Raw genomic sequence first — 24,622 nt, 5'->3', positions numbered from 1 at the left:
AAACCTGATGTGGTATTGAGTTTATTAAACAGAGTCCAGACACGTGCTAATTATTATCGCGTCCCGTAGTTCAGGAACCGGGACCGCCGGATTGACTATTATTTACTATGCACTCTGACATCTCCGACAATGCCGATGTAGCACCAGAAACATCACACTTCATAGACATGCACGTAAGTACCTGCTAGAAATTGATGGCCTCATGCATTTTTAATTCAAGTACGTAAGTACCTAGATTTCTGATAGGCAACTTTAGATGCTGAAGTCCTTGTAAGTCCACTTCTCAGTGAGCTTGGTCCGGGCTTGCTTCTTGAATGGTATATGTCTTCGGGCCTCCACTCTTCCTCTAATTAGCAAGCTCCGATAACGCTCCTTCATCAAGTTGCCCTCCGGTTTTAGAAGTCGTAAGGAGTCCTGCAATTCGTCGGGAAGAACTAACTCTAGGTCCTTCTCTGGTACTTGAAGTTTTCCTAGTTGACGTCGTCGAAGCTCCTCATCGTTATCATCCGCGCTATTTCCACTTTCTTCAATTTGCGCGAGTGTTAAAGCTTGCTCAAGGTCACGCTCTGCTGCCTCCCTTGCAATCCGTTTGATTTCTTCCAGTTGAGCTTTTCGAACCTTTGTTTTAGCTTCGTGTCTTAGTCGTCGCTCCTCCTCCTTCCGTCTCTGAATTCTGTTTCGCTGCGCCTTGGTTTTGCGTTCTGGCCGCTTTGCGCTAACTTTCAACTCCTCGCCCCCACTCTGGACGCCCTCCCATTCGGAATCTTCATCCCACTCCGACAGTTCTGCGCGGGCTTCTGCAGCCTCTGCCTCCGCGGCTGATCTAGCAGCGGCTTCCTTCTTCAATCGTTCAGCTTCTTTTTCTTGCAGACGCTTCTTTTCGGCCTCAACAGCTTTATTAGCTTCCTCTGTATAACGAGCCTCGTAGTCGTCAAAGGCTGGGTTGTAACTGTATCCACCCGTAGGCTTAGGTACGGCCTTAGCCATTTTCCCACTTGCTAATAGAGATATCGGCTTTCGTGAGATGGACTTGGGGGCCTTTTTCTTATCGTCTCTATCATCTGTGATTGGAGCCTCGACTTTCGGTACCATCTCCCAAGGGTCGTACGAGGCATCCACCATCTCTACTGTTGTCTCATGCTCGCCATCCGCTACTTTGCGCAGTTGAGCTAGCTCCTTTTGCGTTACATATTCCCTTCTGGGTCGCTTAGCCGGAATGATTCCATCAGTCGTCTTGTCCCCTGGGCGCTTGCGCGAATCTACTGCAGGTATGACCGAGCGCGCAGCAATGATTTCGTCCGCTTTCAAGGATTTCGAGGTATGCTTTGGGAACTTCTTGGTTAGTGAAGCGTCTCCGACTGTATCGATGACGAAGAGTTCCTCGGAAGGCTTTTCGGCTATGACACCACTATGTATCTTGTCAGGACGATGTAATTGAGTGTATGGTGATTAAGTACTAACCCTTTGAGGATTTCTTCATTCAATTCTTCGAGACCCTTCTGCACTTCGGTAACATCGACATTCTTTCTCCATGCCTTCTTGCCTTTTCTCGATGGTTGACTGTAAGTTGCGGGTGCCGTGGTGGGCCCCTTTTGAGGTCTAATAACTGGCATCTTTTGACAATTAAACTTGGACGTGCGATTCGATTGTTTTGGCTATCGAGTATGTATTATTTGAGTGTTTGAATGTCAGATCGATACTTTAGTAGAAATCTTACATGTATGTAGTGGGGCGATCTCAGCCAGAATTTTTTTTTGTAAATCCAAGGGTCAAATGGTTATTGATAAGATAAGAAATAATCAACGCCAGAGCTAGCCTCGAAGCTTGTCGATTTGCATATGGATTACATAACGAAGAACCTAAATCATCTAAATCCCCACCAATGGAGTCACTGGAGTTTTGTTTTGGCCAATGCTTTCATGATAGACGGTACCCCACCAACTTCGGCCCCAATTCTAATCGCCAATCTGTCAAGGCTAGCAGCCTAAGTGCATTTTTTGAGTTGTCGGAAAAGGAACCGCCTCCTTTTGTAGGTGAGGCAGGAAAGAACAACGCTCCGTTACCTGAATATCATACTTTCCAAGGTTTCTATTGAATTACCAACCCTCCCTGGGCCTCCCTTATAAAAAACCTACAAATAAACAATAATAAATTAATATTGTGTTTTATTCCCTCGTCTTAGCCAAAAGCATTTCTTTTGATATCCCAGTAGTCTGATTCACAACTTCTGACTTTTGATTTCATTGTTTGTACGGTTGTACCCATCACCCAACCCCATAAGCCATCTCTTGTCTTAGAGCTTTGACTCTTTAGATTCGGCGGAGCAGCTTCTTCATATAATCAACCCTCGACCGCCACTAACATATCACGACCAGTAAAGCAAAGTCTCAACGTCAAAATGGCACAAGCTGGAGGAGCAGGCGGTTATAACAACCCACTGAAGAAGTTCAAGTAGCACTACCTATTTACTGTTTCTACTATTTATTCTTGGAAATTCTATTGCTAACTTTTACTGCCAGGTTGGTTTTTCTCGGCGAACAAAGCGGTGTGTAGTCTTCCTTCTCGGGCAACGTATACGACCTACAACTCGAACGATGGCCCTTCAGAAACCGAATTACTTTGGATCTATAGCTAACTGTATGACTTCGGGTTAGTCGGCAAAACATCTCTCATAACGCGCTTCATGTACGACTCCTTCGACAACATGTACCAAGCTACGATTGGTATCGATTTCCTCTCCAAGGCAAGTCATGACAGCCACGGTGGTCAGTGAAGAAAGAAATCGCGTTAGCTAATTAGCAATGCCTAGACAATGTACCTCGAGGACCGAACGGTGCGGCTACAGTTGTGGGATACGGCAGGTCAGGAACGATTCAGGAGTTTGATTCCTTCCTATATCAGGGATTCGAGCGTTGCGGTTGTTGTTTACGATATCTCAAGTACGAACTGGCCTTACTCTTACTCGATGACGCGTTACACAAAAAAGCTAACAAAGGGCGGCTTAGATGCGAAATCCTTCCAAAACACCAAGAAATGGATTGACGATGTGCGCGCGGAACGAGGCAACGACGTAATCATTGTGCTAGTAGGCAACAAGACGGATCTTAACGACAAAAGAGAAGTTACTACGGCACAAGGCGAGGAGGAGGCCAAGCGAAACAATCTGATGTTCGTCGAAACAAGCGCGAAGCTAGGCCACAACGTCAAGAACCTCTTCAGGAGGATAGCGCAGGCACTTCCTGGTATGGAGGGGACAGATGCCGCTGCACAGGCTTCGTCACAGAGTGGGTCACCCCCAGTATGGGGAACGTGGAATGAAACGGTTGGGCTAACTGTCTGCAGTGATCGATGTGAAGACCAACACTCAATCATCCCAACAAGAGGGATGTGCATGCTAGTAAAGTAAAGCGATGATCCATGATGGAGGATGAAGCGTTGGCAATGGGAGACGAGTGAGACGATGATGAAGCAGGATATTTCCGTGCATAGCGAATGAACAAGCCAAAAGATGTTGTATAATACGAATCAATTCTACGAAGCAAACTAACGAGGAGAAGACTGTTATAATCGTTACGGTTATCAACATATAGTATATGTAATGACTTTTTTTTCTCTTTCCATCAGATTTCAAATCAAGTGCTCCCTAAAATGAGTTGTGTGATGAGCGTCATATATTGTCGTGTCTAGGTACCTATATCTTATACGAACAGTCGTAGAACAATATGGCCTCGTCGTCTAATTTTTTATTCCTCTAGATGTATTAATAGGTAGAGTATCACCGACCAACCTCTTCGATATTCAACCCAATGTCTCTACCTGCCCATCGGATCTCCCAAAATACGCCTTCACAGGCTTCACCCCTTCCACATCCGTGTCCAGCTGCGCGACTTGGGGCCCGTTCAGACCCGAGAATATGCCGACCTCGAGAACGCCAAAGATGCTCTTGATCCGCTTGAGCAGCGCATCCGGCGTCCAGACGCCGTTGGCCGGGTCGAGCTTGTCGGCCTCGCTGTTCAGCAGCAGCGTCGGGAACGGCGCGTCGATGATGTGGTTGTGGTTGTCCGTGATGGCGTTGGTAAAAGTAGGACCGGACTGCCGGATCTTGGGGTTCGTGCTGCCGAGCCGCAGCAGCTCGCGCCGCACGTACTCGGCGCCCATCGGCGACACCTCGACGGGCACGTACGCCCAGTTCGTCAGCAGCCGCCCCGCCTTCTTGCGGCTGTCGGCCACGCAGATGAACTGCTTCGACAGGCGAGACACGAGCTTCTCCTGGAAGTGGCACGCGCCCCCGCCCTTGATGCAGTTCAGCTCCGCGTCCACCTCGTCCGCCCCGTCGAAGTAGATGTCGATCGGCTGGTGGTCCGGCGACTTCGGGTCAAACCCCACCTCGAGGAGCAGGTCGGGTACCTGCAGCACGCTGAGGCCCGCGTTGCGGATTAGAGAGGTGGAGCCCGAGCCTGTGGGAACGAACTTCATCTTCGAGGTCACGGGGGCCCCGAGCTCGGCGATTGCTTCGACGACGTAGGCGACGGTGCTGCCGCTGCCGATCCCGACGTAGGCGAATGATGGGTTGAAGTGGTCCGCTACGGCTTGCCGGCAGGCGGCGCGCTTGGCGGACTCGATGAGGTCGGTGGCAGAGGTTGGGGGTGGTGGTGCTGAGGCCATGGCTGCTGTTGTCTTTTCTTTGTTCCGCTGGGTGGAGGTTGAGAATGTAGCAACTCGACTACTGAGGGATAATTGGATACCTTGCTGGCGGTGCTGCTGGTATTTGCTGAAGCTACGATTATGAGAATGAGGAGCTTGTATGTGCTGAACGGCGAATGAAAAACAACTTCTGATAAATAGCGCACGTGGGCTGGTGAATTGTCGAGTTGATGTTGATGTATTTGCGACAGCCCGCTGTAGCGATAGATTCATGAAACCTGGGCTGAGACGAAAGGGGACAGGACAATGAGTCAGGCTCTTTCTTTTCTTTGTTTTGAAAGGCCGGAATAAATTCAACTTTGGAGTCAAGTAATTAGAATGGACTTTAATACAATTATCTTTTGTCAATTCCTGAATTGGTAAGGACCTTGTACGTGTTTGCTTTCACTGGGTACCTAGTCATAGGTGATGAGTGAAAATATCTGACATTGAAGCTTTGGAGCCCCACGTTCCTCACGATGCCTTCCGCCGTGGTGGTGCCACCCCAAGTGATAGCTGCTTCCGCCCAATGACGTGGGTGCGGGACAAGGGTCCAATTGATCTTGCCCGATCTCCGGATCTAGTTAACGGTTGCTTACTCAGCGCTCTATCTCGAGAAAGAGGCTCAGTATCGGAAACTTTTGTGGCGTCCTTTTGAATCCTGCAGTGCGTTGCATGTGGGTGCTCAAGTTTTACTATCCATGGATAACCTTGAAACTACCTGATTCTAGGACGGCGCTATCCATTCCTAAAATGATGGCCAACATGAGGTCTAACGATCCTTGTTCTACACATACCTATACATTTGGAAATTGTGTTCGGTTTTTAACTCCAGATGTCTGACATAAAGGTGACTGATTACGTTTTGCTACAACAGGACCCCTCGATGGATCATATCTTTATGGGACTTCAATATCTTCCAGTCATCTTGATAACATGACCTAATGGAATAATAGCAGAACGCCGACTATAGCCCTTTGATCTTATAGTTCTATAGTCCTTTTTGGAGATATTTCGGAGTCTGCTGTCAATCATAGCCGGCTGACAAGACCAAATGAGCGATATCGTGAGTAATGAGAACTGATATTCCACTCATACTAACCCTCAAAGCCAAGCAACAATAGACATGGTATGTCGTTTGTCACTCCGAAATCATACCACGAGAGCATGTTAGAAATATCATGTCTATAACTGGTATGTTGAGTTTCATGGTTGTAGGTAAGCAAGCGGCTATCGGTTGTTGAAATACGTATTACTCCATCCGTACTACGACGGCAACTGACAAGTTTATAGTCACAGCTGGGATTTCGACATCACATTTTGCCGCATATGATATAGCTGTTGACAACCAAAAGCTAAAGTATAACATCAGATGGGAATGGCACCCGGCATCTTATCATACAGGATATTCTTAGGCTTGTTGAGCTTGTTGATCCCTCGGCGGCTCTCGGTGCCTTAACATAGACGGTTAAAGATGTTACTTTATAGTATCGTGATTGGACAATGGAATATGGGGTTTGGCCGATTACCGGTTCGAGATGATGCAAGGTAAAGTTAGAACTCTGGTTGGCCAAAGATGGCGTATTCTGACAAAATGTTAATGGCTATTGGTAGAAAAGATCAAAATTGTTAGAACTAAGACGATGGCGTGATTACAGTGTATAACGGACTAATTCCATTTGCGGAGCCATAAAAAGTTCCACCCTCGGGGTCTGATCAGACTGATCTATCTTAGTCTAATTGTCGCCATCGCCTAGAGTTCTAGAATTCCCACTTCGCCTTTCTTTTCTATGCCGGGGAAAGAAAATATTTTTGGTTATTTTCCTAGGTTCCCTGTGTAAACTAATTTATATGTAGAAGGGGGGTTCATCATGTCGTTCCTCTTTGGAAAAGCAGACTCTTCTGCTGTGTCCAAATCAGAGTCCAAAATGGCGACACCAAAGATAGAAATCCGCACCCCTGAAGAGGCAGGTAAGTTTATGATGCTCTAATCTTCTAATCTTTTTACAATAGCCATGCGCTTTAGCTGTATCCAATCCACTACAATCAACTACAGCCACTACAACTCTTTCACTGTTCATTGTTCACAACGTTACTACCCCGCCATATCCAATCCAATCCAATCCAATCCCTTCACTGACATCACTTACATCCATCCCTCACATAATATCACATCACTCACATCTCATTCACGATGTATATTTTTATCCACCACTGCCATCACTTACCAAAAAATATAATCAACGTATAATACATATACATTATAAAATAGAAATATCCAAGAACTAATATTTACCTCTTCACCTAGTGGCACGTATCGCATACCTTGCTAGCGACGTTATTGTCTCTGTCCAGCCCTCTTTAGGCCAGGACTCGGCATACTCTTCCCACCTTAAGAGATATGCCGGAAGAAAAGATGTAGGCCTGGTCGCCAAGACCGAGGATTCAGTCCCAGAGATCGTATCCGTGCGACACAACAACGACCCTCTTCTCTCTGTCTTTGCCCCGATTCGCTCAGGCCGCCTTACCTCCGTTACAACCACCTCGACCATTCTTCTCCCATCTATTGCTCATTTGTACAAATTAGCAAACTACCCGGTGGTCCTCCATGTTTCCTTATCTCCAGCCGATTTCCCTGACTACTCTGTCATTACCGCCATCAGAAACTCAGGATGGACGTTCTTACAATCCGAATCCCTTCAGGAGGCACAGGATATGGCCATAACAGCCCATGCTCTGGCCTTACGGTCTGGCAAGGGCGTTATCCACTTCTTTTCCCCGAGTTCCTGTCTACATGACAAGCCAATCGCTGTGGAGGACGTAGATTCATTCCGCGAACTGCTAAATTTGGATGACGCTCGCCGATACCAGGCTGGCTCAGCTTCAGAGACAAACATCTATGCTGACGATGGAAGGGTTGTCGTTGCCTCGCACCAACCAGAAGGCCGCCCTAGTGCTGCAGTCAATGCTCTGGCAGACTCGACAATACTTAGCGCAACCTCAAAGGCGGCTTCTTCCGTAGGTTCGGAAAAATCTGATCAGCAAAGTAACTACAGTGCTCCCCCGAGTGTATCATCGGCTACTACGATCGAAGCTGCTCCGCCTCTAGTCACATCTGAGGATATCTACAACTACGTCACCGCGATTTGGGTTCAGCTCAAGGCTGCGACTGGTCGTAGCTATAACCCCTTCGAATGGTCTGGTCCAGCAACCGCGGATAAGGCTATCTTTGTTTTTGGTTCCGACGCAGGCCTATTTGCTGAGGCACTCGACGAGGCTAAGCCCGATGATATTTACGCCAAGGCTGGTTTGATTACGGCTAGACTATACCGACCATGGTTGGGCGCTCACCTCATCGACGCTATCCCAAGATCCGTGAAGCGTATCGCTGTCCTAGAACAAATTGCTCGCAAGACGACGAAATGGGGGCCTCTATTGATCGACGTGTTAACATCAGTAAGAAGCGGTCCCGGAGGTGTCGAGGCTATTGTTGGCCACCAGCTAGGGTACATTTCGCCCGATACTATTCACCAAGCCCTACGAGGTATCTTCCAGAACCTAGCATCCGAAAAGCCCCTACAGAACCTAGAAGTAGGCAAAACAAGCGGACCACAGGGTGTTCAAAGCCACAACCTAGAGCAGCCCAAATTGGAGACAGCCTACACTAAGATCCTCGACCAGCTCTTCGGCAACAGAGTCTATACAGCAAACGCTCTTAAATCGAACCACGCTGGTGTCTCATCCACAGTGGCAGCTAGTCCGGAATTCGGGTTTGGATCCCTTCTTGCCCGAAAGGAACATCGCCAGAGATTTGTAAAGCAGGTAAAGCAAGCTGCCAGCACTGGATCCTTTGTCACCGAGTCGCCAGTCAATTGGCTAGCGAAGTGGGCAGCAAATGCCGAAGACGCCAAATCGGCTGGAGAGCTCGCCGATGATGTAATTGCACGACTTGAGACCGATGGATCCTCCATTGCGCGGGAGCTCCTATCAAGCAAAGGTCTATTCCGAAAGGAGTCGCTATGGCTTGTTGGGTCCGATGCTTGGGCATATGACCTTGGTAATTCCGGTGTCCATCACGTATTAGCCTCCGGCGAGAATGTGAACATGCTTATCATCGACTCGACCCCCTATTCCGAGCGAACTGCAGCAGATGCTGAGAGACGTAAGAAAGACATCGGACTTTACGCTATGAATTTCGGTAACGCCTATGTCGCATCTACCGCAGTGTACAGTTCATACACTCAGGTTCTCCAGGCTATGCTTGAAGCCGACCAATTCAACGGCCCGTCAATCGTGCTTGCATATTTGCCGTACTTCGGAGAGCACGACTCGCCGCTCACTGTATTGCAAGAGACGAAGAAAGCCGTGGACCTTGGCTACTGGCCATTATACAGGTGGAACCCGACAAATGAGAATAAGGGCGACCCTAACTTCTCCTTGGACTCGGAGCGCATAAAGAATGAGCTCAAGGAGTTCTTAGACAGGGATAACAAGCTAACCCAGTTAATGCGACGTGAGCCTGTGTTTGCTGCAAACTTGTCTCAAGATTTCGGCACTGAAGTTCGGGCGCAGCAGAAGCGACAGGCCCGGGATGCTTACAACCAATTACTAGAGGGTCTCTTTGGCGCGCCGTTAACGATTTTGTTTGCCTCTGATAACGGAAATGCGCAGAACCTGGCGAAACGACTAGGAACACGAGGCCGTGCTAGAGGTCTCAAGACACTGGTTATGGCGATGGAAGATTATCCTGTTGAGGACTTGCCTCAGGAGGAGAACATTGTGCTCATCACTTCGACAGCAGGCCAGGGAGAATTCCCTCAGAACGGCAAGCCATTCTGGGACGCAGTTAAAGACAGTACTGATCTTGACCTCGCCTCCGTCAACTACTCGATTTTCGGACTTGGAGACAAGCACTACTGGCCACGAAAGGAGGATAAAATCTATTACAATAAGCCCGCCAAGGACCTCGACCGATTGTTTGCAAACTTTGGCGGAAAGAGACTAGCTGAAGTCGGGTTAGGTGATGACCAGGATCCCGATGGATACCAGACAGGATACTCACTCTGGGAGCCTCAAATCTGGCAGTCTCTTGGCGTCGCGAACGTTGAGGGATTACCAGATGAACCAGCACCGATCACCAATGAAGACATGAAGCTGGCTTCCAATTACTTACGAGGTACTATCGTAGAGGGTCTCAACGACCTAAGCACGGGCGCGATCTCTGCTTCTGATCAGCAGCTCACAAAGTTCCATGGAACGTACATGCAAGACGACCGTGATATCCGTGATGAGCGCAAAGCCCAGGGTTTGGAGCCTGCTTATTCATTCATGATACGTTGCAGACTGCCTGGTGGCGTTTCCACGCCGAAGCAATGGGTGCAAATGGACGACATCAGCAACAGCCTTGGTAACGAGACCATGAAGCTCACCACCAGACAGACCTTCCAATTTCACGGTGTGGTAAAAGGAAAGCTCAAGCCAGCGATGCAAGCTATCAACAGGGCTTTAATGACCACGATTGCAGCATGTGGTGATGTGAACCGAAACGTCATGTGCAGTTCTCTTCCCACCCAGTCAAAGTACCACAAGCAAGTATGGGCTTCTTCTCAAAAGATCAGCGACCACCTCCTACCGTCCACAACCGCGTACCACGAGATTTGGCTCACCGACGATAATAACGAGAAGACTCAGGTTGCTGGCAATGCTGTGCAAGATTTTGAGCCTCTTTACGGACCTACATACCTCCCCCGAAAGTTCAAGATCACTATCGCCATCCCACCCCACAACGATACGGACGTTTATGCTCACGATGTCGGTCTTATCGCTATCAAGGGTGATGACGACCAATTGGTGGGCTTCAACCTTTTGGCTGGAGGAGGTATGGGCGCGACCCACAACAACAAGAAGACGTATCCACAGACTGGTCGGATGATGGGCTTCGTTACTGTTGATCAAGTTCATATCGCTTGTGAGAAGATCATGTTAGTGCAGCGAGATCACGGTGATCGTAAGAACCGAAAGCACGCCCGACTAAAGTACACCATTGATGACATGGGCCTTGACGTCTTCCGTTCCAAGGTAGAGGCTCTGTGGGGTAAGTCGTTTGAGCCTGAGCGCCCATTCTTTTTCAAGAGCAATATCGATACGTTCGGCTGGCAAAAGGATGAGACTGGCCTGAACCACTTCACATTCTTCATCGAGAACGGCCGCATCGAGAACACAGCCGAATTCCAAATGAAGACGGGTCTGCGTGAGATTGCCAAGGTTCACAAGGGCGAGTTCCGATTAACGGGCAACCAGCACTTGATCTTAAGCAATGTCGCGGACGAGGATGTCCCGCAATTGAAGGAGCTCATGAAGAAGTATAAGCTTGACAATGTCCAATTCTCTGGTCTGCGTCTCAGCTCTTCAGCCTGCGTGGCCTTCCCTACTTGCGGTTTAGCTATGGCCGAGAGTGAGCGCTACCTGCCCCAACTCATCTCTAAACTTGAGGGCTGCCTCGAAGAGAATGGATTAGGCAAGGAGTCGATTGTCATGAGAATGACGGGGTGTCCCAACGGTTGCGCCCGACCTTGGTTAGCCGAGGTCGCCTTCGTTGGTAAGGCTTACGGTGCCTACAACATGTATCTGGGCGGTGGATACCACGGACACCGTTTGAACAAGCTGTACAGGTCTAGCATCAAGGAAGATGAGATCTTGGCCATCATGAAGCCGCTACTCAAGCGATATGCCTTAGAGCGCGAGGAGGATGAGCACTTTGGCGACTTCTGTATCCGAGCAGGCATTATTGTCGCCACTAAGGGAGGACAAGATTTCCACGACAACGTAAGTTGAACCCCACCTATTCTATTCAACCACAGCCTTCCTCAAATATAATCTAACTAACAACTACTAGGTCGCCGAGGAAGATGAAGATGACGAATGATCTATTCAGCTTACCCAAGTTAGAGACTCATAGAACATGAACCACTTAAGCATTGCATAAAGGACGGGCGTTTTTTTTTTTCTTTGTTTGTTTTGGGGGTGGTATCTGGGAATATTCTATTGTACGATTACTTTCACTCATTTTTTCAATGTTATCTACCTACCTATGTAGGTGGGTTGGTAGTAGACTCTCCGCCCTGGTTTATGACTTGGATGGATAGGTATCAATCAGTCTAGCAGAGCTTATGAGAGTTATAAAAATTTGCATGAAGATGAGTATATATTGCTTTGTAGCATTGATGTTACTGAAATGGTGTGCGGTGTGCTTCAGGGGAGGGATGGGGTCGCTTCTTCTTTAGGGGGGATTGAGCCTTTCTAAAGCGTCCTAACCTAGAGTTGTGCTTCGTGGAGAGTGTTTCCCAAGACAACTGCCAACACCTACCCATCTATATTACTAATATGCCCATTGTTCCTACTATCTTCAGCAACCTCATTCAAGGCCACGATAGCTAAGCGCACGAAAATCGAGATAGTTTGGGGTTCTAACCTAGCAATTAAAACACCAGTAGTTGCAGCTATCTCAAACTTACTCAGTACAGGATCATTTCAAGTTACAGTGAGGCTGGTATTGTGAGGGGGGGTCAAACGTAGCCATAGGATTAATATCTTGCCGTATCTTCTTAGATTTTATTTGAAATTGATATCAACAAGATAATGAAGCGGAAACCGATGTTATATTTGAATTCAAGTTCTTCAAGTAGTTATAGGTACCTAGTGGGACTGCCGCTCTCCACGGAAGGGAAAGGACACTCTCCGCCGAGCACAGCTCCTAACCTACACCCTTATCCATGCCTATGAAATACAATCTGATCGGATGTTGCGAATATGAATCTGAAGTGGGAGTTGTGGTGTGTATGTCATGTCCCATGGCTATCTCTCCCTGGAAGATCTAACATGGTACGAAGTAAGGTCACGTGGCTACCTGCCATCCCACAACGCCCGAACTCAGTGTGTGATATGGTCGGGTGATCCTTGGGATTGGACCGCATCTGCTATTCATAAGTATAAAAGCTTAAATTTTCGAAAAGAACTGTTGGGTGTGTGAATAGAGCGTATATGGCGGCAGGTACGCCAAAGGTGGAATGTGCGACACACTATGGTCTTGTATTGAAGAACATTTCTGGCCAAGGTCTGATCTTCTGATACTTCCTTTTCATCAACTGCTCTTAGGCCACTCATCTAGCGTGTAGCAGTAGGATTTAAGCAGTGACGTGTGGAGTTTAAGTTTATACATACTATGTACCTAGGTAGGTATACATGGTACGAAGCACATGCCTCCATAGGTACTGTAATCCACTACGCGACATGAATGTTTTTTTTTTCAATCACGCCTGATCCAAGATCTTAGCGTCACCCATCTATTTAGGTCAGTAGGCACGTACCTTGAAGGCATCACGGTGTATAGTGTATATAGCAAATAGCAAACAGAAGGACAGTCAAAGTTGGTGAAACATAGGTTAGGGGGGTTAATAGTGGGTCAAGCACGAGCCAATCATATTTGTCGACTTGTCCCAAGAGGGAAGGTTTGTATTACCTAATCCACCCCCCTTTTTTGAGATGGCCAGGCTAACGAATTGTCTATCATCCGCCGCCTGGAAAACCTTATAATGTCTGAGAGGCTGTTTGGTAGGGGGAATCAATGCGGTGGATTGTGTGAGTTGGGTGAGTCCCATTGAAGCTTTGTCATGGCGTAGGTTAGTTAGTAAAAGACAAGCAGTGGGCAGATTGGAGTATATAAATGTCCTATGAGATCTAGCTAGGGAATTTCGAACTTTCTTGGATAGCTTTCTTTCCTGAAGTCAATATAGTGGAAACTTTTGCCCGTATGGGAATATAATTTATGCTTAATTTTGATATGAGGCACCTAAACCCTATACTTTTCTTTCTTTGTCTTTTTTTGGTATTTCTCCATTTTTGTGTTATTGTAGAAAAAGGATTTAGCCCGTCACTGCTGGTCGCCCACGAAGGTACCAACCAAATTTAGAATTTCAATTTTTGGCATGAGCCAGATGTGACACGCGCCCCTACAGAAGGTACGGTTAGTCTCGTAGCGATAAATTTCAATACTAAACCTCATAGTGTAACTTAAGTGACTATCGCTTCCACACTTGTTCTCCACGTCAATCTCTGCGACGACACCACTGTAGTCTTGTTTGCCCATAGACAGAGTTACACATCTGATCTAGAGAGGGGAAGTTTACAGTGTATATGGCGGCAGTATTCCACTCTAAGGCTTCTAGGCTTCTGCAGTCTTAAACCAATTTCAATGGCCATAGTGCGAATATGGTGTTTGGGTAGGTAGTCCTGATTATGACCCCACGCGATCCACAGAGTATGCTGAATAACCTAGGACACGTTAAAGTTGCGCCGGTACTTCACTTATGCACTGGCCTTTCAAAGCTTTTTACTATAGTAATTGCCCATTGTCACTACTGTGAAGGTCACATTGGTCACTGTTAGCTTCTTTAGTCCTTGAGACAAACAAAGCTATTGTATAGAGATGAAACTCCTATTGTTCTTTCGTTCTAGCACGTTGGAAACAGTGCCACCATTCTCCACCAGCGCTGCCGTAGACTCGGCTCCTACACATATATAAACTGGTAACTTCTTCTCGCAACTTACTTTCATTTCTTTCCCTCAAACCACTCAATATCTACTCGAGAACCCTATCATTGCTAGATATCAACTCCAAACACATCTTAAACTACGCTTTTACCTTCAACAATTTTACCACTATCAATATTCCAGCTCCTACAACCTCCACACCTTGAGGCCTTTAAGTATCTTCGATACATTTTTCTTTACAAACAGACTACCGATTAAAGGTAAACGATCCACATTGCATTCATTTATATTGTTGTTATCTAACATCTCTTCAGTACAATATAGATCCCACAATCGAAATGTCTTCTGCCATCGTCAAGGTCGGAAAGGAGGCTGCCAGTGCTCCCAAGCCAAAACTGCTCGAAATTCCTTGTGAAGTGCGATGTATCATCTGGCAGTACTACCTCGACGGCCATGGCGACTTCGACCTGGACCAGAGGGGCGTTATCAAACCAGAGCCCGGCTGGACAGAACCCCTCCAACTCCTCTACGTCTGCAAGCAAGCTTATGAGGAGGTCAGATGGCTCTACTACCAGCGCATGACCATCTTCGGGCCTGACGGCTGGTCGGACGTCTTGTGGCGGATGGGATCCCACAACATCCAAAATGTCACACAACTAAAAATATTTTATAGTTGCCGTGGGATTGGCCGGTGCACCAAAAGGGACCTACAAATCGAGCCATACGACATTTGGAACGAAGTGTTTGAACACTTCCGCTATGTCCAGCCAAATGCCACCCTAAGGAAGATCAGAGTCGTCGTAAACCCTTGCCATGGCTTTGTGAAAGGGGAAATGGATGAAATAGACTGGGCCGAGCTCGAAGCCCAAGTCTTGGCCGATGAGCTCAACCAACAGTTTCCCCAAGAGGAAGCCCCCCAACAGGTAGCCGAAGCCGAAAACCAAGAGCAAGAGGAAGATGACACGGATGAAGAGGAGCAGGATCCCGCTCTGGCATGGCGCCAGTGCCGATGCCTGAAGGACACCCGTTTTCTCCGCCACCTGCTGGCCTTCAGAAATGTCGCGGAGATATCCTTCGAGGGCCGCTTCCCTCCACTCTGGGGCATGGTTATCCGGAGCCAGCTCGGATTCGTCGAGAAACGACGAATCAACTATGGCACTGTTCACCTTTATAATCCGCGCTACGACTCCTACCCGCCCGACCTGAGGTGGTGTACACCCTCGGAGACGGACGTGGGGCTTTACGAGTCCCACGAGGAGTACGTTTCTCCTAACTTGGATTGGTAGGGCTGAGGACCAACAGTGTTGTGGGAAGGCTTCGGGGGCTCGGGGATTGGTACATGGTCATTGGTCAGGTAAAATAGGCGTTAAACTGGTAGACATAGACAAAATGCATTACATACAACACATTAGGGAAATCTGAATATTTCGGCTGGTCTAGTATCTTAATCACGTGGTGCATAAGTGACAACATAAGGTAACATGGATTCTCCTGATTTTGACGAAGTTAATAGTTAGTGAATTCTCACTTAGTTACCACCTGTAAACCTAATCATTGGTAGCCTTGTGTAGGTGTTTGCTAACATGTATGAAAGCTTTGACTCGAAGCCTTTTAGATTGCGTAGGTGTTGAAGAAGAGTTTCATCAAAGCCAATGTTTAGAATATACGTGCGATGATTTGTGTAGGGTTATGGTAGTGATCTCTGTGTGGAACAGTGAGTTAATGCTACCTTAGAAAGTAGACTTACTAACTCACAGAGAGCGTGAACAGGTACCTATACGTGATACAGCTACCATTGTCTAGGAACCGAGAGCTCTGCATAGCTGGCTCGACAGGGAAGGGTCCGGTTTCTTGTCACAAAGGTCATACGAGGTTACAAAGCAGAGCGATTGACTTGACTAACTAAAGGTAGGTACCATCTAAGCAACGCCAAGGCGCGAGATATGTGTAATTACAGCCCGAGCTCTACGAAAGCTCAATGTTGACACCCGTGCTGCTGCTACACATATACATAGGCGGGTCCCTACCTAGTACTCTTCATGTCCGAGGCAGGGGCCATTGTTACGGTCCTCGACAGCTCTCTCAAATGCATCCGCGCGCACCCTGACATCCTGCGCCAGATCCAGCATCTCCTGGGTCGTGGGCATCTCGAACGGCGCATACCAGTCGATCTTGTCGCGCGACCAGAACACATATCCCCAACGCGCCATGCACCAGTAGCAGTCGAAGTGGATGTCTTCGTCGGGGTGAAAGGCGCGGTGGTCCATGTACGGCTTGAGCTCCAGGTAGAGCCAGGTGTCCTGGGGGCCGGTCTCGGCCTCGCCAAACTTCTCAAGGGTCTCGCTGAGGTCGAGGCTCACGTAGAATCCGCTGGGGGATCGCTCGAACCACGGGTCTTCGGGCCCGCAGTACCATGCGCGGCGGCCGAGCTGGAAGTCCCCGAGGAACCCGCGGAAGACCCGGTGCATCATCGGCAGATCGCCGGCTATCTCGTTGCGATGGAGGTTCTCGAGGCCCGGGTAGATGGCGAAGTTCGATTCTACGGGCGACTTCACGACTAAGGCGGTGTTAGCGCAACGTAGTACCTAAGTGATTATTTTCAGTGCTGTTGCCACTCACCATAGCTCAGATGTCTTAGCAGTATGGTCTGCACGCAACGGACTTGCTGCTGCTCCCAGGGCGCGAAGTGGCCCCAGAACTCCTGATTAGCAACGTACATGTTAGGGTCCTCATCGTGCATGTACTCTTTCTTGAATAGGTTTCCGACAAGCTCGAAAATGTACAGGGCCTTAACAAAGCGGCGAAACTCGGTGGGAGAGACGCAGTTGATGGGGTGTGGGAGATGAGCGTGCCACTCTGTAAGAGGGCCAGGTGCGTCGTACAAGGCAATGCTGGACAGGACATCAGCGTAATACAGGATGACCGAATGGAACGACTGTAGTTTCGCGACGTCGCCAAGGCTCATGCTGAAGGTATTGGCGCGGGAGGGACTGGTGCGAGAGAGGTAGCAGTCCATGACTCGGGTGACACATTTACTGTCCTCCTCGTCGGATCGTGGGCTGTGGATGCGGTTCCAGCCGGACGTCTCTTGTCGGGCCGCGGCCAGTCGCAAAACATCTTCGCCGATTTGAGAAGCGAGGATTCCCTTGATGATGGGTCGCTCTTGTCGCTTGATGTGGTCGTAGAAGACGATGCCGGACAAGGCTAGGTTCATGACGGACTTGGCGTCGCAGAAGCCGGCGATTATGTTCTTCAGCTCCGGTCCGAGGTTCTCCAGTTTGCTGTCGCGCAAACCTGTCATTCTGCATGGTTATATAGATTAGCATTGACCTCGAAGGGGAGGGTGAGCAGTTGTAGTATGGTGTTGGTGTGGGTACATACCTGCCTCGAGCGGCTTTGGCAGCCTCGGCTGCAGTCATAAGGGACGACATAGCTACCTGGTAGGCAATTAGTGAGATTAAAAGCCAGGTATGCTCCAACCTAGTGATGTATGCAGCAAAGCTAAGATTATTGAGTGTTGAGTGTTGATGGTGAGATCAATGCTGAGTTTGCAAAGCGGCTGTCTTGACAAGGACTTTGCAATGCTGAGGTCTGGGGAAAGAAAGAAAACAAAAAGGAAAGGAAGGACAGCTTCCTTATATATTAGTCTGGAGAGGCTATTCCTGTGAACTCACTCACACAGTTACTTAAATGCGGGTCATGATATTGACCTTTTCAGACTCGTACCCCAGGCAACGATAGGGGCAAAATACAAAACTCCCTGGGCAGAGTCGATTTAGTGCTTCGAGTAACCATGCTACTCATAAACTGCTCGCATGTATCTATGCTATACGATGCTCCTAGGCCAAAATTTGCGGACCCTTATTGCTCTAATGGCATTGTCCTTGAACTGTGCCAGACAAAAGCACAGTAGCAGTTCTCCTTGTATCATAGACACCAAGTCAAAAAGTCACAATCTATTCCCATTGTCTCCTTGAAACAACTCGATATAGAGCACATAGCAACCAATGTAATGCTTTATTGCACACAGTCATCCATTAACGAAGAGTTATTTGCAATATCAGGTAACGTGACCATGAAAGAGAAAGCAACAAGAGGTTAACTTGCTCACGTGATACCCTTTAGCCCCACAATCTCTCGAACTCGCTCGAGTGCAATTCACGTGCTCCGCAATTATTAAATTCATTTAAACGGGATATTCTGCTTTTCTAAGTGCAACAATATGTGACTATCCAGTGTTACCTCATTTTTGATTTATTTACTCCACATTCTGGCAATTCCTTATGAATGGTCACGTGGATACCCTAACCTCATACATTTACCTACCAGCATATTTATCTACAAAGGTTTCTGGATTAAGGGCACATTTCATTCCTCCCTAATTACCGCTTCGATTGGAGTAATATATCCTATAGTCTTATTTTAAGGGCAATCCCCTACAGTTCGTGGAGTTACGTAGTGATTCGGGTGTAGGTAACAATGAACTATCTATAGCGATTGTCTTATTTGACTACCTACTCCATAGTGATCACACGAAAGAATACTCATCGGAAGCTACATAAGTTTAGAGCATTAGGCATTGGTTTCAAGTTAATCACATAGAAAACCAATAATTTGGGGGGAGGACAGTTATTGTATTAGAAACCGTCTAGTCGAGACTACTATGTGAGCAGTTTTGGTATTTTAGCTACAAGGTTATAGCTTTACCGGCGATAACAATCGCCCGTGGACAAAAATTCCGGGATCCAATGTCTCAACCAGTTGTCCAACAAACTCGAATCCCCATAACCGATCCGCCAGTACGATCCAGCCGACCTAGATCTAAGATCTGTCCCAAGGTCGGTCGCAGTCGCATCCGCCACTTTGTCTACCCACACTGGCTCGTCGCATGTCCTCATCGTCGAACAAGACACCAGTCGCCATGACTTTCATTGCCTCGCCCGTTGGCAAGGACCAGTTGGTCTGGTAGTCCAGCTTGGCTCGGTCCCAGAAGACAAATCCCCACTTTGTCAAGCACATATCGCACTTTCTGTAGATACCCTCGCTTCTGCGGAGAATAGGGTTCTCTACGATGCCCTCGATGAGGGTTCGGAACCACGCATCGAAAGGGCCAGAGTCATTCTCCAAGTAGCGTTGAGTGAGATGTTGGGTGAGAAGCGAGTAGTTGTTTGTTGCGCCATCTCGAATGAGCCATCCTTTGTCGTGAATGGGAAGACAAACTTCTGTTCGGTAGCGTGGTAGGGCTGGACGCCGGGTCGCCACGAAGGTGAGGTATTGAGGCAACGCGCCCGCCATCTCTTCCCGATAGATAGTTTCAAGATCGGAGCTGACCACGAACTTGGCTAGGTGGCCTTTGACTGGCGACGTGAAGGGCCGTACACCGTGGTCTTCCGACGCGACGTCATTTGCATGTTCGACCACTAGAATATGATTAGTCAGACTCGTTGTAGGGTATGAGGTAACAATTGACTTACCATTGTAGAGATGGTTCTCGAACATTGTCTCGATGCATCGCACCTGTTGATTTACCCAGGGCGCGAATACCTGGAAGAATCGCAGCATCACAGGACGCAGCGGGCGAGACAGAGCGAGGTCATCAGGGAACAATGCGCATGCCATCTGAAAGATGTACATTGCCCTCTTGAACCGCATGGCTTCGCCAGCCGATATGGTGGCGGCGTATGATGGGGTGGCAGGTAGTGTTTCTAGCCACGTTCCATTTGGCCCAAGTCGAATTTCTCGAGGGCTAGATTTCAAAGCCTTTTGGGCCAGAGTGCGCGCATAGTAGATGGCAGCCTCATGAAAGTCTAGAAGCTGGACCGCCTGGCTGAAGTTGATTTTGACCGAGCCGGGACTTCGGTAGTTGAATCCAAAGTGAAGATAGTGATCGATGAAGTTCTCGATTTCACGAACCACCGACTGAGGTCGCTCATTGTAGCTATTGAAGCGCCAACCAGTGCTCTCCGCCTTGAGCCGTGCGACCGCAAGAGGCAACAATTCAGGACCGATCGTCTTCATGAGAATCCCAGTGTTGTACCGGAATTCATGTGGTTTGATGAAGGTGTAAAGTCGCGGACCTGTCAAGGCAAGGTTCTTCAACGAATTCGGATCACTGAACTTCATTATCAAGAACTTCAGCTCGGCGGGCAGAGTCTCAAGATAAGAAGCTTGGCTCTCATCGTATCTACAATGACAGATATATTAGTCTGATTCTGAAGAAATGGCTTTGGTTGATGAAGAGGGTGAAAGTCTAAAACTTACCGGTCGATTGAGGCTTGAACAGCCATAGTGGCGGCACTCTGAAAGGCCATTGTATTGTATTGATCGATAGGTTTGTTTGGTTTGTTTGGTGATCAATGAATACTATGGACGGTAAGAGATGGAGCAGATCAGAAGCTGGTAAGGGTAAGATAAGTACCTGTAGTTTGTCTAAAGACAAGAATGGACTAGATGTTTCTGCACGTAGCAGAACTGTTGACTTGAGGGTATGGAAAGATACCCGAAAGTAGCAGTAGACAGAGTTATCTAGTGCGTGAATGATCTGTGGAGATAAGGGATTAAGGCCAACTAGTATGTTGTGTTTTTTCTTTTTCTTTCTTTTCTTTTCTTGGGAATAGAAAATTAGGATGGAGGAGAGAGGGAATGGAGGGAAAGTTGGCAGAAGTGTCCGTTTTATATAGTAGTTTTGGGAGAAAGAGTGATTGTGCGTTGGATCAGATCGAGATTTACTATTGTTGAGAATATGAATGGTAAATCGTTTGATTGGCCGATTATTTGAATGGTATAATGGTAAAATTCATTATTGAGTAGATTAAGTGAATGGTAACTAAGCAGATGTGAATGGTAAATGGTATAAATGGGATAGTGCGTGAGGCTTTTTGCGTAGTATAATCGAGAAATAATGGGTGAGTGATCCTAGGATGGCCTATGCACAATCAGAATGAGCAAGTTCAGAAAATCTTTAACGGCAGGATCACACAGTTTAGAGTATCCCGAGCAACAGTGCCAGGGTTCGGACCAACCCAACCCAACTACATCTCCGACCCCCTCTGGTGTATTACACTTACCAAAATTGCTGGTGTACACCAAAAGTGGGTCTCGCAAGCCTCGTCGGCGCCCTTACCCATACTATAGGTTGATGCTACTCCCAACCTCGCCGTCGCTCCCGTCATTGCCCTCGTCCATGCCATCGTGTAGCCACTGCCTAGACCATGCCGGTGGTACAGTAAGCATAGACCCTGTTAGTAACACCACCAAAATTACTAGTAAACACTATCAGTGGCTGTGTACTATGGCTAGTATGGCTGGTACCTACTATAAATACACGTTATTACACCCAATCTAATTATACGGGACATAAAAGTGTAATTGGGTAGATTTAAAAAGTAGGTCTGGTGTAGTTAGATTGGGTTGGATGTAATACACTTGGTGTACACCGGTGCAATAGCGTGTAGTTGGTCCGAACCCTGAACGACGAACTATAGTCACTATTTTGATAAGAGCTGCGTAGCGACTCATAAGAGACCAATTCATCATACAAAATGTTTAATTCATAGTCACTAGGTATAAGATCACAATCATAGCACAAGCATGAGTATAATATATGGGGGTGGGAAGCGTTGTATTAGTTCTGCTAGGTGTGTGTGCTACCTGAGTGGTTTATATATCTCGTTCATCCAATTTTGTAGGTGTCAGTTTATGACAAGAATACGTCAATTTATGACAATTTGCCAATTTATGGCAAGAAGGTGTCAATTTATGACATCAAACCATCCAATCTCCCCGAGATCACTCAGCAGTAGTAGCCAGAACTCCTCTCGAATCGCTCCGACCATGGGCGCTCGCAGTCGCAAAGGCCCCGCCCTCGTCCCCAAGTGTTTCGACGCAAGTCGATGTTGTCCACCGAAACTCCCGTCGCCAAGATTGCCATCTGCTCGTACGACACCAATCTGTTGTCTGAGTGCCAGTCCAGCTTCTGGCAGTCCCAGAATACGAAACCCCACTTTGTGAGGCAGGTTTCGCAGGCGACTATCGACTCGCTCCCATTGAGCACCACGTCGTCGATGTTTCGGTCGAGCAGCGTTCGGTACCACGCCGCCATGGGACCCTCATCGCTTTCCCTGTATTTGTTGGCGATGTGGTCAACCTCCAGAGACCAGTTGTTGGTGTGAGGGTTGCGAAGAAGCCACGCCTCGTCTTGGATTGGTAGCCAAGATTCTTCTCGGTACCGCTGGAGAATACCCCGTTGGGCTTCCACGACCTGTAGGTGCTCCAGAAGGTTGGCGCCCACGTCAAGTCTGTAGATGGTCGCCAAGTCTTGACGAATGACGAACCGCGACAGCATGCTTCGGCCCGGGCCCCAGGTGGGTTGGCCACGGAGCTTTACCGCCATGCTGTTGTCGACGGAGACCACTAGAAGATACGTTAGTTAGACATTCCAGGCTGGTTATTAAGTGCGGAGAGGAATAGTTAACTCACTGAAGTACAGGTGGTTCTCCAGCATTGACTGGATGCACCGGACTTGCTGGTTGACCCAAGGCGCGAACGACCTGAAGAATCGAACCATGACCGAGCGCATGGGTAGACTGGCACTCAATTCGTCGGGAAACAAGGCGCAAGCGGTTTCAAAAATGTACATCGCTTCCTTGAATCTCTTGTCTTCGGTAGGTGATATGTTCAGAACGTAGTCTGGCACCTCCATTCGCCGACTGCCTTGAAGTGCCGAGTACCGACCAGAATCCTTTCGGATTGCCCTTGGTCCACACTTGACCGCCTTCTCGGCCAGGGTACGCGCGTAGTATACAGCGGCGTTGTGGAATTCCAAGATGTCTTGTGCCGCAGTGAAGTTGAAGTTGTATGTGATGGCGCTGCGAGGCACTAGACCGGGTCGTAGGTACTCGTCGATGAATCGATTAATGTCACGATCCATCTTGTCCGGCCCTTGATTGTAGCCGCTAATTCGCCAGCCGGTACGCTGAGCACGGTGGCGCGCCACTGCCAGTGGTAGCAGGTCTATGCCAATTGTGTTTATCACGTGCTTGGTCGACATTTCTGTCTCGCGTGGCTTTATGACGGTGTACATGACCGGGCCGGTCAGAGAAAGATTTTTGACGTCGTTGGGGCCGCAGAAATCGGCAATGACGTATTTTATCTCATTGGCGAGTTTCTCCAAACGACTCATCTTGTCTTCGCGTACCCTACAGTCCCAGGCATGTTAGCCAAGCTTTGATGAAAGAAGGTTAGTGTTGGGCTCTGTGACGTACCGGCCAATGGCGGCTTCAATAGCCTGAACAGCTACGCTGCGAGAAGACATCGTGTAGTCTTTGTGTGATGACAACGATGGCTTTCTTATGTTGGTAGACGAGTAGTCAAGTAGGTTCTTGCTGTTGTGCTTGTGCTACTTAGCGTCTGGCAGAGAAGTAGAGGTTGACTGAGATGATTGATTGTGCGTGAGGAAGGGCAGTTACAGAACAATTATTATTGTTCAGAGATCTCTAGTTCTGTGCGAAAGTTATGGAAGAGAGAGGGAAAGGAGGGAAAGTTGGCAGAAGCGCCCGCTTTATATAGTAGTCCTGGGAGAGGGAGTGATTGTGCGCTGGATCAGATGGAGAGTTACCATTGTCGACAATATGAATGGTAAATCGCCTGATTGGCCGATTATTGAATGGTACAATGGTAATATTTATTATTGAGCAGAATAAGTGAATGGTAACCTGGCAGGTGTGAATGGTAAATGGTATAAATGGGACAGTTAGACAATGGGTGAGTGATCCTAAGGATGGCTCATGCACAATCAGAATGAGCAAGTTCGGAATATCTTCAATGGCAGGATCACACAGTTTAGAGAGTATCCCGAGCAACAGTGCTATATCTTACTCACCGGCACGGTCTAGATCCTAAGACCTGACGCTAATCAACCCATTCTCCCAGATCACCAGTTCCGAGATCCATGGCTCTTCGATCACTGGTTACAACAGGAAACATAAAAGGCAAGGTGTCGTTTCCCCGATCGTTGCCGAGGTTACGAAGTCTAAGTGGCGAAAAAAGGACAGATATAATCGTCTTAAAAGGTGATAATACCCTCCAGCGCTCCTACAGATAAGCGTCAGAAACCTGGAAAGTGTACATGAAAATGGAATCGATTAATTGGATGACGGTGTCTATATGAAGGAGAATGTGCCCTAATGCGTCTATATAACCAATATAGATTCTACCATGATAGCCCAATTATTTTAGAAATATGAGAGCCTGATGGTGTAGTTTTTGTAGTCTTTTACATTTCCTGTGTTGGCATCGAATGGCATGGCGTTGGACTTTGTGGGTTATGGGCTATAGGAAATCGGCCATCTTCGCTGCAAGGTTATAATTAACAGAAGGAAAAGTCTTGTAT

At 47.8% G+C, this 24,622-nt stretch overlaps 8 protein-coding genes across 8 annotated transcripts; 3 read left to right on the top strand and 5 right to left on the bottom strand.

Moving 5' to 3' along the window:
- Positions 1-8: 8 nt before the first annotated feature.
- Positions 9-1,913, bottom strand: GGS25DRAFT_471190 (P60-like protein). Its single transcript, XM_049259314.1, has 2 exons — positions 1,462-1,913; positions 9-1,408 (listed from the first exon to the last, which is right to left on the bottom strand). Exons 1-2 carry the CDS (start codon positions 1,611-1,613, stop codon positions 253-255), a joined length of 1,308 nt encoding a protein of 435 aa, XP_049121636.1. The 5' UTR covers positions 1,614-1,913; the 3' UTR covers positions 9-252.
- On the top strand, positions 1,914-3,637 carry GGS25DRAFT_471186 (ras family-domain-containing protein). The gene is made up of 7 exons (XM_049259313.1): positions 1,914-2,249; positions 2,376-2,451; positions 2,520-2,545; positions 2,655-2,743; positions 2,810-2,939; positions 3,006-3,284; positions 3,343-3,637. Exons 2-7 carry the CDS (start codon positions 2,399-2,401, stop codon positions 3,396-3,398), a joined length of 633 nt encoding a protein of 210 aa, XP_049121635.1. The 5' UTR covers positions 1,914-2,249; positions 2,376-2,398; the 3' UTR covers positions 3,399-3,637.
- On the bottom strand, positions 3,638-5,348 carry GGS25DRAFT_471184 (ribose 5-phosphate isomerase). Its single transcript, XM_049259312.1, has one exon. The coding sequence runs from the start codon at positions 4,915-4,917 to the stop codon at positions 3,799-3,801; it is 1,119 nt and encodes a 372-aa protein (XP_049121634.1). The 5' UTR covers positions 4,918-5,348; the 3' UTR covers positions 3,638-3,798.
- Positions 5,349-6,554: 1,206 nt separating this feature from the next.
- Positions 6,555-11,608, top strand: GGS25DRAFT_517142 (sulphite reductase hemo protein, beta subunit; the record flags this gene model as incomplete). The annotated part of the gene is made up of 3 exons (XM_049263334.1): positions 6,555-6,654; positions 6,992-11,508; positions 11,579-11,608. The coding sequence occupies 3 exons, from the start codon at positions 6,555-6,557 to the stop codon at positions 11,606-11,608; spliced, it is 4,647 nt and encodes a 1,548-aa protein (XP_049121633.1).
- A 2,962-nt stretch (positions 11,609-14,570) lies between these two features.
- On the top strand, positions 14,571-15,518 carry GGS25DRAFT_517141 (uncharacterized protein; the record flags this gene model as incomplete). Its single annotated transcript, XM_049263333.1, has 1 exon — positions 14,571-15,518. One exon carries the CDS (start codon positions 14,571-14,573, stop codon positions 15,516-15,518), a length of 948 nt encoding a protein of 315 aa, XP_049121632.1.
- Positions 15,519-16,148: 630 nt separating this feature from the next.
- GGS25DRAFT_527427 (uncharacterized protein) lies at positions 16,149-17,663 on the bottom strand (the record flags this gene model as incomplete). Its single annotated transcript, XM_049265088.1, has 3 exons — positions 16,149-16,789; positions 16,852-17,534; positions 17,614-17,663. 3 exons carry the CDS (start codon positions 17,661-17,663, stop codon positions 16,260-16,262), a joined length of 1,263 nt encoding a protein of 420 aa, XP_049121631.1. The 3' UTR covers positions 16,149-16,259.
- Positions 17,664-18,534: 871 nt separating this feature from the next.
- GGS25DRAFT_471159 (uncharacterized protein) lies at positions 18,535-21,037 on the bottom strand. Its single transcript, XM_049259311.1, has 2 exons — positions 19,707-21,037; positions 18,535-19,652 (listed from the first exon to the last, which is right to left on the bottom strand). The coding sequence occupies exons 1-2, from the start codon at positions 20,353-20,355 to the stop codon at positions 19,054-19,056; spliced, it is 1,248 nt and encodes a 415-aa protein (XP_049121630.1). The 5' UTR covers positions 20,356-21,037; the 3' UTR covers positions 18,535-19,053.
- An 860-nt stretch (positions 21,038-21,897) lies between these two features.
- On the bottom strand, positions 21,898-23,545 carry GGS25DRAFT_527421 (uncharacterized protein; the record flags this gene model as incomplete). The annotated part of the gene is made up of 3 exons (XM_049265087.1): positions 21,898-22,644; positions 22,711-23,429; positions 23,496-23,545. The coding sequence occupies 3 exons, from the start codon at positions 23,543-23,545 to the stop codon at positions 22,025-22,027; spliced, it is 1,389 nt and encodes a 462-aa protein (XP_049121629.1). The 3' UTR covers positions 21,898-22,024.
- Positions 23,546-24,622: the final 1,077 nt, after the last annotated feature.

This window comes from Hypoxylon fragiforme (assembly GCF_022984875.1).
Source record: "Hypoxylon fragiforme strain CBS 206.31 chromosome Unknown GGS25scaffold_1, whole genome shotgun sequence".
Lineage (NCBI taxonomy): Eukaryota > Fungi > Ascomycota > Sordariomycetes > Xylariales > Hypoxylaceae > Hypoxylon > Hypoxylon fragiforme.
This window is presented reverse-complemented; position numbering and strand designations above follow the sequence as displayed.